We start from the raw sequence: 12101 nt of genomic DNA on the forward strand, positions 1-12101 counted from the left end.
CCCAGACGCAGAGCTGTAATCTTCCTCCTCTTTTTTCTTCTTAAATGCAGGGTGCAATAATTGTAGTACGCAACCTGTAGCTTTGTGTCGTGGCTTGGGCCACGCAATTCACATAGTTTAGCATCTTTTTTTGCTGACGGCAGGATTGTGACACTAACTGGGACCAGCTTGATGGCTCTGTCGGCTTTCTGGTGTGTCCCCTATTTCTCTATGCAGTGGCTACAAAGGATCACCGGTGTGTAACAGACCCAGATTGGTAACGCGCACTTAACGTCAATTCAGCATCCAAATGTCCTTGCTGAGTAGCTGGGCCTCAACACCCAAGTTGACCACGAGGCAGCAATGTATCCTCATGGTTGAGAAGGTGAACAATGTCCTGGGCTGCATTGGGAGAAGCGTTGCCAACAGGTCAAAGAAAGGGATTCTTCCCCTCTGCTCAGCACTGATAAGTCCACACCTGGAGTACTCGGTCCAGTTCGGGGCTTCCCAGTACAAGAGAGACAAAGAAAGTCCAACAAAGGGCCATGAAGATGATGGAGGGAGTGGAGCATCTCTCTTATGAGGAACAGCTGAGAGACCTGGGACTGTTCAGCCTGGAGAAGAGAGGACTCCAGGGGACTCTCATCAATGTCTATAAGTGCCTGAAGGGAGGGTGCAAAGAAGACCAAGCCAGGATCTTCTCGGTGGTGTCCAGTGCCAGGACCAGAGGCCACAGGCACAAACTGAAACGGGAGCTTTCCTCCGAACATCAGGTAACACTTGTTCACCATGAGGCTGACAAGCCCTGACACGGGTTGCCCGGAGAGGTGGTGGAGACTCCATCCTTGGAGATACTCAAAATGGTCCTGGGCCAAGCCAAAGGGTCAGCGGTTGAAGAGTCTGTCTTGAGGCAGGAGGGATGGTGGCAGGTCTTGCAACAGATCATCCTGAGGATGGGTTTAACCTGCTCCCGCTTGCAAACTGACTCACTGACCTCTGGCTGATGCCATCTGGCCACGGAGAGGGCACTGCTGTCTCATCTTTGTCTACTTAAAGTTGCTCTTCATTCTTTCTAAGAACTCAGGACAATCTCTACTCAGGTACGCTGGGGGTTGGGCTTTTATATTTCTGGTGCTTCTGCTTGAAAAATGTTTTAATAACAAACTGCTCTCGGTTTTCCTGGAGTTTTTTTTTTTCCTCTCTTAAAATGCAATGTGTGATCCAGTGCCCACAGCTGGAGCACTGTCATGGGGACCTCCAGCCTGTTAGGCTTTTTAGAAACAAGAGCCCATCAGGCCATGCCTCATTAAGCTTTTTAATTCCCCCCCCCCTCCCCCTTCAACGTGTGTTGCAAAGATCTAAACCGCGGCTCTTCCAGGGTGGGTGTGCAAACACAGGCACAGGGTCGGTGCCCGGGGACGCACAGATGCGTCTCACTGGGCACTGCCCTCTCGCCCTTCTCACTGCACCGCTCCCATGGGTGGCTCAATTCACAGAATGGTTTAGGTTGGAAGGGACCTTAAAGATCATCTAGTCCAACCCCCCTGCCATGGGCAGGGACACCTCCCACCAGACCAGGTTGCTCAGAGCCCCGTCCAACCTGGCCTTGAACACCTCCAGGGATGGGGCAGCCACAGCTTCTCAGGGCAACCTGCGCCAGGGGATCACCACCCTCACAGTCAACAATTTCTTCATCAGATCTCACCTAAATCTCCCCTCTGTCAGCGTCAAACCGTTCCCCCTCGTCCCATGGCTCCCCTCCCTGATCCAGAGTCCCTCCCCAGCTCTCCTGGAGCCCCTTTAGGCACTGGAAGGGGCTCTGAGGTCTCTGCAGAGCCTTCTCTTTTCCAGGCTGAACCCCTCCAACTCTCCCAGCCTGTCCTCCCAGCAGAAGGGCTCCAACCTTCGCAGCATCTTAGTGGCCTCCTCTTCACCCTGTTTTGCTAAAGCCTTCAAATAGTCCTTCCCTGGGCACGAGACCCACACCCAGTGGAGCTACAAAGGGGTTTTCACTGGAATTAGGGTCAGAGGATGCCATGAAATGGGGGTGTGAGGCACCTGCTGGGGCCACCTCTGGGTACTCTCATGAATCAGGCACTTGCTTTTCATTCCAACTTCATGGTTTATCACTGCATAAAGTGAAAGATGTGGCATTAAACAACGCAGTGGATGTTCTGAAGGACCAAAGCAGCCACACAGTATGACCATACCCATAGTGTGTAAAGGCTTTTATTTCATTTTTTGCTTAGGATGAAGTTAATTACAGGGATTAGTGCCACACTTCCTCTGTGAACATCAGGTTAGGGAGGGTCAGCGTCAACCTGGAGCCAACATCAACCTGGAGCTGGTCTCCATGCCCCAGGGCACAGATAAAAAAGGGAAAGAGATTAAATGTGGCCACAGAGCCAAAGCCTAGAAGAGGAAAAGCAAAGTGCATCTGCCACGGATGTCACACAGGACATGGGTTAGGGAACAGGCTGGCCCTTCCCATGGTAGAACTCCTTCTGTACTCAAGACTTGGTCTCTAGTGCCACCAAGGAGCTTCAGCATGGGCTGCCACAGCAGAAGGCACAGGGCTGGCAGGGCCACCGAGGTGGGCAGCGCTGCCACAGCAGAAGGCACAGAGCTGGCAGGGCCACCAAGGTGGGCAGTGCTGCCACAGCAGAAGGCACAGGGCTGGCAGGGCCACCAAGGTGGGTAGCGCTGCCACAGCAGAAGGCACAGAGCTGGCAGGGCCACCAAGGTGGGCAGTGCTGCCACAGCAGAAGGCACAGAGCTAGCAGGGCCACCCAGGGAGGCAGCACTGCCATGGCAGAAGGTGTAGGGATGGGCAGGGCCAGAAAGGAAGGCAGGGAAGGACCATCGCTTCCAGAGGACGTGGGGGATGCTGCCTCCCAGCTCTGCCTGCCCCATCCCTCTGTGCCCAGCTTCGCTACTGGGACCTTAGGGAGCACTTCCAGTTTCTGCAGGGGTCTCGGATCAGCACTGCCCAGCAGCAACGTCGTTAGAACCATCAATTCCCAATTAGTCACCTGGTCTTCAAAAGAGCAGGGAGGAAAAGCCAGTCCCCGGCATGGGCTCGCACAGCGTAAGGGGGACAAGCGGGGGACCCCCTCACTGGCTGGCCTGCCGCAGCTCGGTGAGGAGACGGTGCAGCCTCTCCGTCACAGCCACCTGCCACGGGAGCAAGAGGGGACAATGAGCGTGCACTCCCCAGGGACAACGCAGCCCCGTGTCCTGCATCCACCCCCTGCTGTGGCTCCGTGGTAGCCTTTGCCCAGACCACCGGGGCCAGGCAGGGTTCCCAGGGGTGTACCTATGATGCCAACAAGTGGTAGACGTACCGGGTAGGGCTGTGGCTCGTGGAGCCGGCGGTGAGCGGGACTGAGCAGGCTGAGGGATGCCTGCGCGTGGCTCCTCACCTCCGGTAGGGTGGGCAGCGGCTCACACACCTGTAGGATGGAGATGCATGACCATGTCCATGTGGGGAGCCGGCCTCAATCCCCAACGAGCCAGCTCCAGGCTGGACCCTGATGCCACTGTGTCCAGGGTGGCACTTGAGTTGTTGGGACAGGGAACCGACACAAAGAAACACCAGGGATTAACCCTTTGGTTCTGCCATTACTGCTAAGTCCCCACCACCCTTGCTTGGTCCTTCACCCAACATTGGGGAGGACACTCCAGCACCAGAAGACAGAGCCACCCCTGACCTGGCCATCTCTGAAGTACGTGCGATGGAGGGGCTCCACAGTGGTGGGTACGACCTTGCTGGTCTCACCAAGATGCCCCAGGACACGAACCACCATCTCCTGCCCCGCAGTGGGTGAGGGCTCCTCCTCCAGGGCCATGAGGTCCATGAAGGGGTGACCTGAAGGGGTGCCAGGTTAGGGACCAGTGGGTGCATGGGACACCGGGGACAGGGTTATGGAGCACAGGCACATAGGTCAATGGGGAGGACCGTAGCAGGGGGTGCCCCAACTCACCGGCAGCATCATAGAGCCGATAGATCATCTTAATCCCCGGGATCGTCATCTTCTCCTCATCTTCTGTGAGCTTCAGGCATGGGGAGCCATTGACCTCCACCAGCTGTAGGAGAGGGGCACCTTATTTTTGTCACATGCACCACCTCACACTGGTGCTGAAGACCATACCTAGCTCTGTGTCCCCATATGCTGGGGAGGCCACTGATGCACTGCAAATCATAAAAAAAAACTCAAACCACCCCAAAGTTGGACATCCTGCCTCTCCCTGCCTGCAAGCTTCTGGTTACAGCAGTCTCGTGACCATTATTTCCAAGAAAGACATATGTGGTGGGATTGAGTGCACCCTCAGCAAGTTTGGAGATCACACCAAGCTGAGTGATGCTGATTTGCTTGAGGGACGGGATGCCATCCAGAGGGACCTCAACAGACTGGAGGAGTTGTGCCCATGTGAACCTCATGAAGTTCAATAGAGCCAAGTACAAGGTCCTGCAACTGGGTTGGGACAATCCCCAATATGAATACAGGCGGAGGGATGGGTGGATGGATGGAGAGCAGCCCTGCAGAGAAGGACTGGGGGGATACTGGTGGATGATAAATGGGTCGTGAGCCGGCAATGTGCTCTGGCAGCCCAGCAAGCCCCCGGCATCCCGGGCTGCATCCCCAGCAGCGTGGCCAGCAGGGCGAGGGGGGGATTGTGCCCCTCTGCTGTGCTCTGCTCTAGGGAGACCCCCCCGCAGTGCTGCCTCCAGTTTGGGGGCCTCAGCACAGGAGGCATGGACCTGGTGGAGCAGGGCCAGAGGAGGCCTCCAAGATGCTGCAAGTGCTGGAGCCCCTCTGCTGGGAGGACAGGCTGGGAGAGGTGGGGGGGGTTCAGCCTGGAGAAGGCTTCGCGGAGACCTTACAGCCCCTTCCAGTGCCTAAAGGGGCTCCAGGAGAGCTGGGGAGGGACTCTGGATCAGGGAGGGGAGTGATGGGACAAAAGAGAACGGTTTGACACTGAAAGAGGGGAGATTTAGATGAGGTATTCGGAAGAAATTGTTGACTGTGAGGGTGGTGATCCCCTGGCGCAGGTTGCCCTGAGAAGCTGTGGCTGCCCCATCCCTGGAGGTGTTCAAGGCCAGGTTGGATGGGGCTCTGAGCAACCTGGGCTGGTGGGAGGTGTCCCTGCCCAGGGCAGGGGGTTTGGACCAGATGGCCTTTAAAGGTCCCTTCCCACCCAAACCATTCTGGGATTTGATGACGTTGGCCTCACAGCAGTGTCCCTTAGGGACGGAGCCCCCTTTGCTACTTGTCCCCAGCTGTGTGACAAGCCTGGGAGAAACCAGGGGGCCCCACACAAGCCACACAGGGCAGAGAGCTGCCACCCCTACCTTGTAAACGCAGCCCAGCGACGGCTGCAGGGGACACGTCACCAGGTTCGTCCCCACCCCGATCATGTCGATCTCGCTCCCCTGGTGCAGCAGAGAAGACAGTGGCTGTCAAGAGCCCACCCCTGCCACGAGTTTTTAAGCCCATGCCAAGACTAGAGCCACGGGGCACGTCGGAGGATGCTCCACCTGAAGGTTCCTGGTGTCTCTCTGTCCATCCATCCCACCCAGAAGCCCAGCAACTCTTCTCCATCCTCCCCCAGGGAGAAAGTCCCAGGTGACTCTTGGGTCCAGCCCACACACCCCAAACCTCAGCGGCACCAGCGAAAGCCAAGGGGACGTCCCAGCCCCGACAGCAGCTCCCTCACCTCCCGGCTGAACTCCTCCAGGCTCTGCTCGCTGATGTCGTTGCTGACGGCGATGGGGATGGTCTCAAACCACGGCACCTGGAAGCTGGCGAAGGGCAGGGGAGGTGATGCAGGGTTTGGGGGGTGACACCCTCCCTGGCTCTGCCTTGCAGCACCCCCAGTGAGCAGCGAGGGCGGCTGCCCTGGCAGGATGAGGTGTCCAAGGTGGGGAAGCCAAGGAGTGGTGGCAGCCGACCCAGGTTCGGTGGGGGGAAACTCACTGAGCACCGCAGGCTCGGAGGACTCGGCGGATCTCCTTGGACTGCTGGGCCAGGTTCCCACTGTCCAGGCGCACCCCGATGGCCTGGTACCCCAACTGGTGCAGGGCCAGTGCCACAGCGCAGAAGTTCGGCAAGCCGCTCCTGGGACAAGTGAGGAGAGGGTTTAAGTGTCCCTTTGCCCAGTAGGACAGGGACCCAGAGCAGATCCAGCAGCGGGTCCAAGCCCTGCATGCAGCAACAGCAAAGCACTGGGACACTGCCAAGTGGAAATGTCCCTCCTTGAAGGCCACCAAGCAAGGAGGAACGCAGCTGTCCCCCCACCATGGTGGCAAAGCTATCCTGGAGGAACCCGGTGTCCTCACCCACCTCCTGACGCAGTAGGTGTCCAGCAGCCCCTGGAAGTCCTGTGGGAAGGTGATGGCGTAGGACACGAAGGCGGCCAGCTCGCCCTGGTTCACCTTCTCAGAGGGTGTCTGCAGCAGCTCACACACCTGCTGCAGCCACGACTTGGCCAGCACCAGGAGGTCCACTGGCTCTCCTCCTTCCAGCGGTGTCACCTCCTGCTCGGGGGACATGGGCATTGCACCCCATGGCATCCTCCACTGCCGCTGGGAACGCAGCCATGGGGCCATCCCCATCCCCGTCCTCTCCCTGCGGTGACACTCACCCGGGGCTGCACCTCCTCCAGCGAGGTGAAGGACATGATGAAGGAGTGGGCGATGGTGCCGCGCACCGGGATGCCGTAGAGTTTCCCCGCCAGGACGTTGCTGGTGCAGTCGAAGCCTGCGAGGAGGAATGGCGGGGTGGGGACACAGGTGATGGCGTGGCCACAGTGCCGTAGGGCGCTGCGGGGCAGCACTCACCCCCGATGTAGGAGTACTTGGAAGCCGAAAGGGCACCGTCCGGCCCCTGAGCACGACGGAGTCCGATCTCCATCAGCTTCATGTCCGGGCCAGCAAGGAGTCGGAAGCGGGCAGCGTTGGTGGCAACCAGGCTGTGGAGAGAAAGGGACAGGTGACACCAAGCCAGGCTGAACGTGGAGGAACTTGAACATGGAGCCAGTGGACATCCAAGGGTGGAGGAGCTCTGGGACCCTCTGCTTGACCACAGCCAAGGTGCGGGGACAGGGCAGTGACACACACAGGGCTGGCGACACAGCAGGGACGCACATGGGGTTTGGCACAACAGAGGTGGATGTGGTCCCCAACACCTGGGGGACCAGAGAGGGACGTGTCCCTACCTGGCGTAGTTGACCAAGCACAGCAACGTGGTCTCCAGCAGCTGCACCACCAGCAGCGGCCCCTTCACCTGCAGAAACGGGACCTGCAGGAACAGTCAAGTGGTGACATCCCCGTCCTCCATGGGGACACAGGAGCCGATGTCCCCAAAGCCCCTCCAAAACAGGGGACGGGACTGCGTGTGTCCCACCCTGGCAAAGACGACGGAGCCCTCCGGCACAGCGGACACTGTCACCTCCGAAGCATCCAGGGTGGCCAAGTAATCGAAGAAGGCATCCTCCGTGGTGGCGGGCAGGACAGAGCGCAGGTAGGCAATGTCTGCGGGGACAGAGCGCAGCGGGTTGTCCCCCAAGCCACTGTCAGGCTGGAGAGACTGTGACACCCCCCCTGTCATGGCAGGGGCAGGTGACAGCTGGAGGGCAGGGGTGTCCCCAGCCCTTAGAGGGCACCGTGCCCCCCAACAAGTCCCCTCTGAGGGACTGTCTAGGGGAGCACTGGCATCCTGGAAGGTGTCCCAGTGTCCCTCAAGTTTCCCTGAGGGTTGTCCATGTCCATCCCCCCTCCCCGTGTCCCCCTGAAGGGACCCTCTGTCCCCCAGGTCCCTCTCAGGGATGCCCCTATTCCCCCCAGGTCCCCTCTGAAGGGTTTTCCTGTCCCTCAGATCCCTCTGAGGGATGTCCCTGTCCCCCTTAAGTTCCCCTGTGAGCTGTCCCTGTCCCCTGCAGGCCCCCCTGAGGGGCTTCGCTGTCCCCAAGTCCCCCCCAAGGGCTGTTCCTCTCCCCCACTACAGGCCCCCTGTCCCCCAGGTCCCCCTTAAGGGTCCCCCTGTTCCTCAGGTCCCTCTGAGGGATGTCCCTGTTGTGACCAGGTGCCTCTGAGGTGTCTCCTGGTTCCTCTGAGGGATGTCCCTGTCCCCTCCAGGTCCCCCTGTCCCCCAAGTCCCTCTGAGGGATGTCACTGTCCCCTCCATCGCCCCCAAGGTCCCCCTTAAGTCCCCCTGTGAGCTGTCCCTGTACCCTGCAGGTCCCCCTGAGGGGTTTCCCTGTCCACCCACAGGTCCCACTGTCTCCAAGTCCCCCCTGAGGGCTGTCCCTCTCCCCCACCGCAGGCCCCCTGTCCCCTAGGTCCCCCTTAAGGGTCCCCCCTTCCCCCAGGTTCCTCTGAGGGATGTCCCTATCCCACTTAAGTCCCCCCTGCGAGCCATCCCTGTCCCCTGCAGGCCCCCCTGAGGGGTTGCCCTGTCCCCAGATCCCCCCCCCAAGGGCGTCCCTCTCTCCCATCACAGGCTCCCTGTCCCCAGGTCCCTCTTAAGGGTCCCCCTGTTCCTCATGTCCCTCTGAAGGACGTCCCTGTTGCAGCCAGGTCCCCCTGGTCCCTCTGAGGGCTGTCCCCTTCCCCTGTAAGCCGCCTCTGTCCCCACCAGGGTCCCCCCGGGGGGTTTCCCTGTCCCCCCACAGGTCCCACTGTCCCCAAGTCCCCCCCAAGGGCTGTTCCTCCCCCCCACCGAAGGCCCCAGGTCCCCCTATTCCTCAGGTCCCGCTGAGGGCTCTTCCCTATCCCCATCAGGACCCCTGTCCACCCAGGTCCCTCTGAGGGCTGTCCCCTTCCCCTGTGAGATGTCCCCATCCCCTGCAGGTCCCCCTGAGGGGTTTCCCTGTCCCCCCCACAGGTCCCACTGTCCCCAAGTCTCCCCCGAGGGCCGTCCCTCTCCCCCACCGCAGGCCCCCTGTCCCCCAGGTCTCCCTGAAGGGTCCCTCTGTTCCTCAGCTCCCTCTGAGGGATGTCCCCGTCCCCTCCAGGTCCCCTTGTCCCCCAGGTCATGTCTCCATCAGCCCTCCCATCCCCACCAGGCTCCCCTGAGGGATGTCCCTGTCCCCTGCAGGCCCCCCTGAGAGGTTTCCCTGTCCCCCCCACAGGTCCCACTGTCCCCAAGTCCCCCCCTCAAGGGCTGTCCCTCCCCCCCACCGCAGGCCCCAGGTCCCCCTATTCCTCAGGTCCCTCTGAGGGCTCTTCCCTATCCCCATCAGGACCCCTGTCCACCTAGGTCCCTCTGAGGGCTGTCCCCTTCCCCTGTGAGATGTCCCCATCCCCTGCAGGCTCCCCTGAGGGGTTTCCCTGTCCCCCCCCCACAGGTCCCACTGTCCCCAAGTCCCCCCACGAGGGCTGTCCCTCTCCCCCACCACAAGGTCCCTGTCCCCCAGGTCCCCCTGTTCCTCAGGTCCCGCTGAGGGATGTCCCTGTCCCCTCCAGGTCCCCTGCATGGTCCCCCTTTTCTCAGGTCCCTCTGAGGGACGTCCCTGTTGCGACCACGTTCCCCTCAGGGGTCTCCTGGTCCCTCTGAGGGTTGTCCCTGTCCCCTCCAGGTCCCCCTGAGGGGTTTCCCTGTCCCCATCAGCCCCCCTCCGCGCCCCCCCCCCCCCAGGTCCCTCTGAGGGCTGTCCCCTTCCCCTGTGCGCCGTCCCTGTCCCCTGCAGATCCCGCCTGAGGGGCTCCCCCCGTCCCCAATCCCTCTCCCGGGGAACTCTGTGTCTGTGTGTGTGTGTGTCCCTTCCCCGTCCCCCCGAAGGCCGCCCGGGGCACCCCACGCACCGGCGGCGGAGAAGCGGAAGGCGCGGAGGCAGCGCAGCCCCTGGGCCAGGCCGGCCGCCAGCGCCAGGGCCCCGCCGAAGGGCCCGCGGCGGAAGAAGAGCTCGGCGGCGGCGGGGGCGCGGTGGCGGCCCGCCCGCCAGTGCCCGTAGGCCATGGTGAGCTGGTACAGGTCGGTCAGCGGCGCCATGGCCCCGCCGCGCCGTCGCGGGGCAGCCTGGGAAGGCGGGGGGGGGGGGGGAATGGGGGAGGGAACGGGGGGACGGCGACGGGGTTGGGGGGGGGGGGGGGAACGAGGGACACGGGGAATCGGGGGTGGCAGCACAGAGGGGACATGGGACACACACGGTACCGGAGGTGGCAGCACATGGGGGACATGGGACACACATGGCATCGGGGGTGGCAGCGCAGAAGGGACATGGGACACACACGGTACCGGAGGTGGCAGCACAGAAGGGACATGGACACACACGGTACCGGAGGTGGCAGCACATGGGGGACATGGGACACACATGGCACCGGGGGTGGTGGCACATGGCGGACATGGGACACACACGGTACCGGAGGTGGCAGCACATGGGGGACATGGGACACACATGGCACCGGAGGTGGCAGCACAGAAGGGACATGGGACGCACACGGTACCGGAGGTGGCAGCACAGAAGGGACATGGGACACACATGGCACCAGGGGTGGTGGCACATGGCGGACATGGGACACACACGGTACCGGAGGTGGCAGCACATGGTGGACATGGGACACACATGGGACACACATGGCACCGGGGGTGGTGGCACATGGTGGACATGGGACACACACAGTACCGGAGGTGGCAGCACATGGGGGACATGGGACACACATGGCACCGGAGGCGGCTGCACATGGGGGACACGGGACACCAGGGATGGCAGCACACAGGGGACACGGGACACCAGGGATGGCAGCACAGAGGGGACACGGGACACATGACACTGGGGGTGGCAACACATGTGGGATATGGGACACCGGGGGTAGCAGCACAGGAGGGACATGGGACACACATGGCACTGGGGACAGCAGAACACAGGACACACATGACACCAGGGATGGCAGCACACAGGGGACATGGGACACCAGGGATGGCAGCACAGAGGGGACACACATGGCACTGGGGGTGGCTGCACATGGGGGACATGGGACACACATGGCACTGGGGATGGCAGCACACAGGGGACATGGGACACCAGGGATAGCAGCACAGAAGGAACACAGGACACTGTGGATGGCAGCACAGAAAGGACATGGGACACACGTGGCACCGGGGGAGGCAGCATACGGGGGACATGGGACACCAGGGGTGGCAGCACATGTGGGACATGGGACACACACAGCATTGGGGATGGTAGCACATGGGGTACATGGGACACAGAACACCAGGGGTGGCAGCACAGAGGGGACGTGGGCCACATGCCATCAGGGCACACATGGCACCAGGGATGGCAGCAGACATGGCACAGCAGCACATGGGAGCAGACACAAGACACTGCACATTCAGCACCAGGCATACGTGGCCCCAACTGTGGCAGCAGCAGGAACACCAGGGACTCTGGGGATGGCAGCACATGGGACACCAGGCACCACCAGCAGCAGGGACATAGGACACTGGGTACCCAGGATACAGTGCACATGGGACAACCGGCAGCCCCAGGCACACTGGGCACCTAGCAGCACCAGGCACCTGGGACACAGGGCACATGGGGCAGCAGACATATGGGACACTGGTGGCTTAAGGGACACATGGCACAGGGGAAGAGGGCAGCACACTGGAGGGCACAGGAGACATGGGCCATAGCAGGGAGAGGAGTACACAGGACACCAGGCATGTGGTGCAGTGGCACGGAGAAGGGTGGTACAAGGGACATGGGACACCATGGATGGCATCACACAAGGCACTGGGAATGGCAGCACAGAGGGGACATGGGACACTGGGGATGGCATCACATGGGTGACATGGGACACCACGGATGGCAGCACGCAAGGGACACAGGACCCACACAACACTGGGGATGGCAGCACACAGGACACCAGGGATGACCACACACAGGACATATGTGGCACCAGGTATGGCAGCACGCAAGGGGGACAGGACACTGGGGATGGCAGCAGCTGGGACTAGGCTCATGGGGACACCACATGCCCAGGACCAGGCACATGTGGCCCCACCAGTGTCAGCACCAGGCACAGGAGACTCTGGGGATGGCAGCACAGGGGGCAAGAGGCACACAGGCTACACTCCGCACAGTCCTGGCTCAAGGCCTTTTTCCTTTTACGAAGGGGACAA

At 61.3% G+C, this 12101-nt stretch overlaps 1 protein-coding gene across 1 annotated transcript; it reads right to left on the minus strand.

Moving 5' to 3' along the window:
* Window positions 1-3093: 3093 nt before the first annotated feature.
* On the minus strand, window positions 3094-9971 carry NAPRT (nicotinate phosphoribosyltransferase; the record flags this gene model as incomplete). The annotated part of the gene is made up of 13 exons (XM_082479680.1): window positions 3094-3153; window positions 3324-3431; window positions 3690-3847; window positions 3963-4065; window positions 5333-5413; window positions 5698-5782; window positions 5958-6098; window positions 6324-6517; window positions 6625-6740; window positions 6821-6951; window positions 7198-7280; window positions 7386-7513; window positions 9785-9971. 13 exons carry the CDS (start codon window positions 9969-9971, stop codon window positions 3094-3096), a joined length of 1575 nt encoding a protein of 524 aa, XP_082335806.1.
* Window positions 9972-12101: the final 2130 nt, after the last annotated feature.

This window comes from Vanellus vanellus (genome assembly GCF_965231255.1).
Source record: "Vanellus vanellus genome assembly, chromosome: 2".
Classification (NCBI taxonomy): Eukaryota; Metazoa; Chordata; class Aves; order Charadriiformes; family Charadriidae; genus Vanellus; species Vanellus vanellus.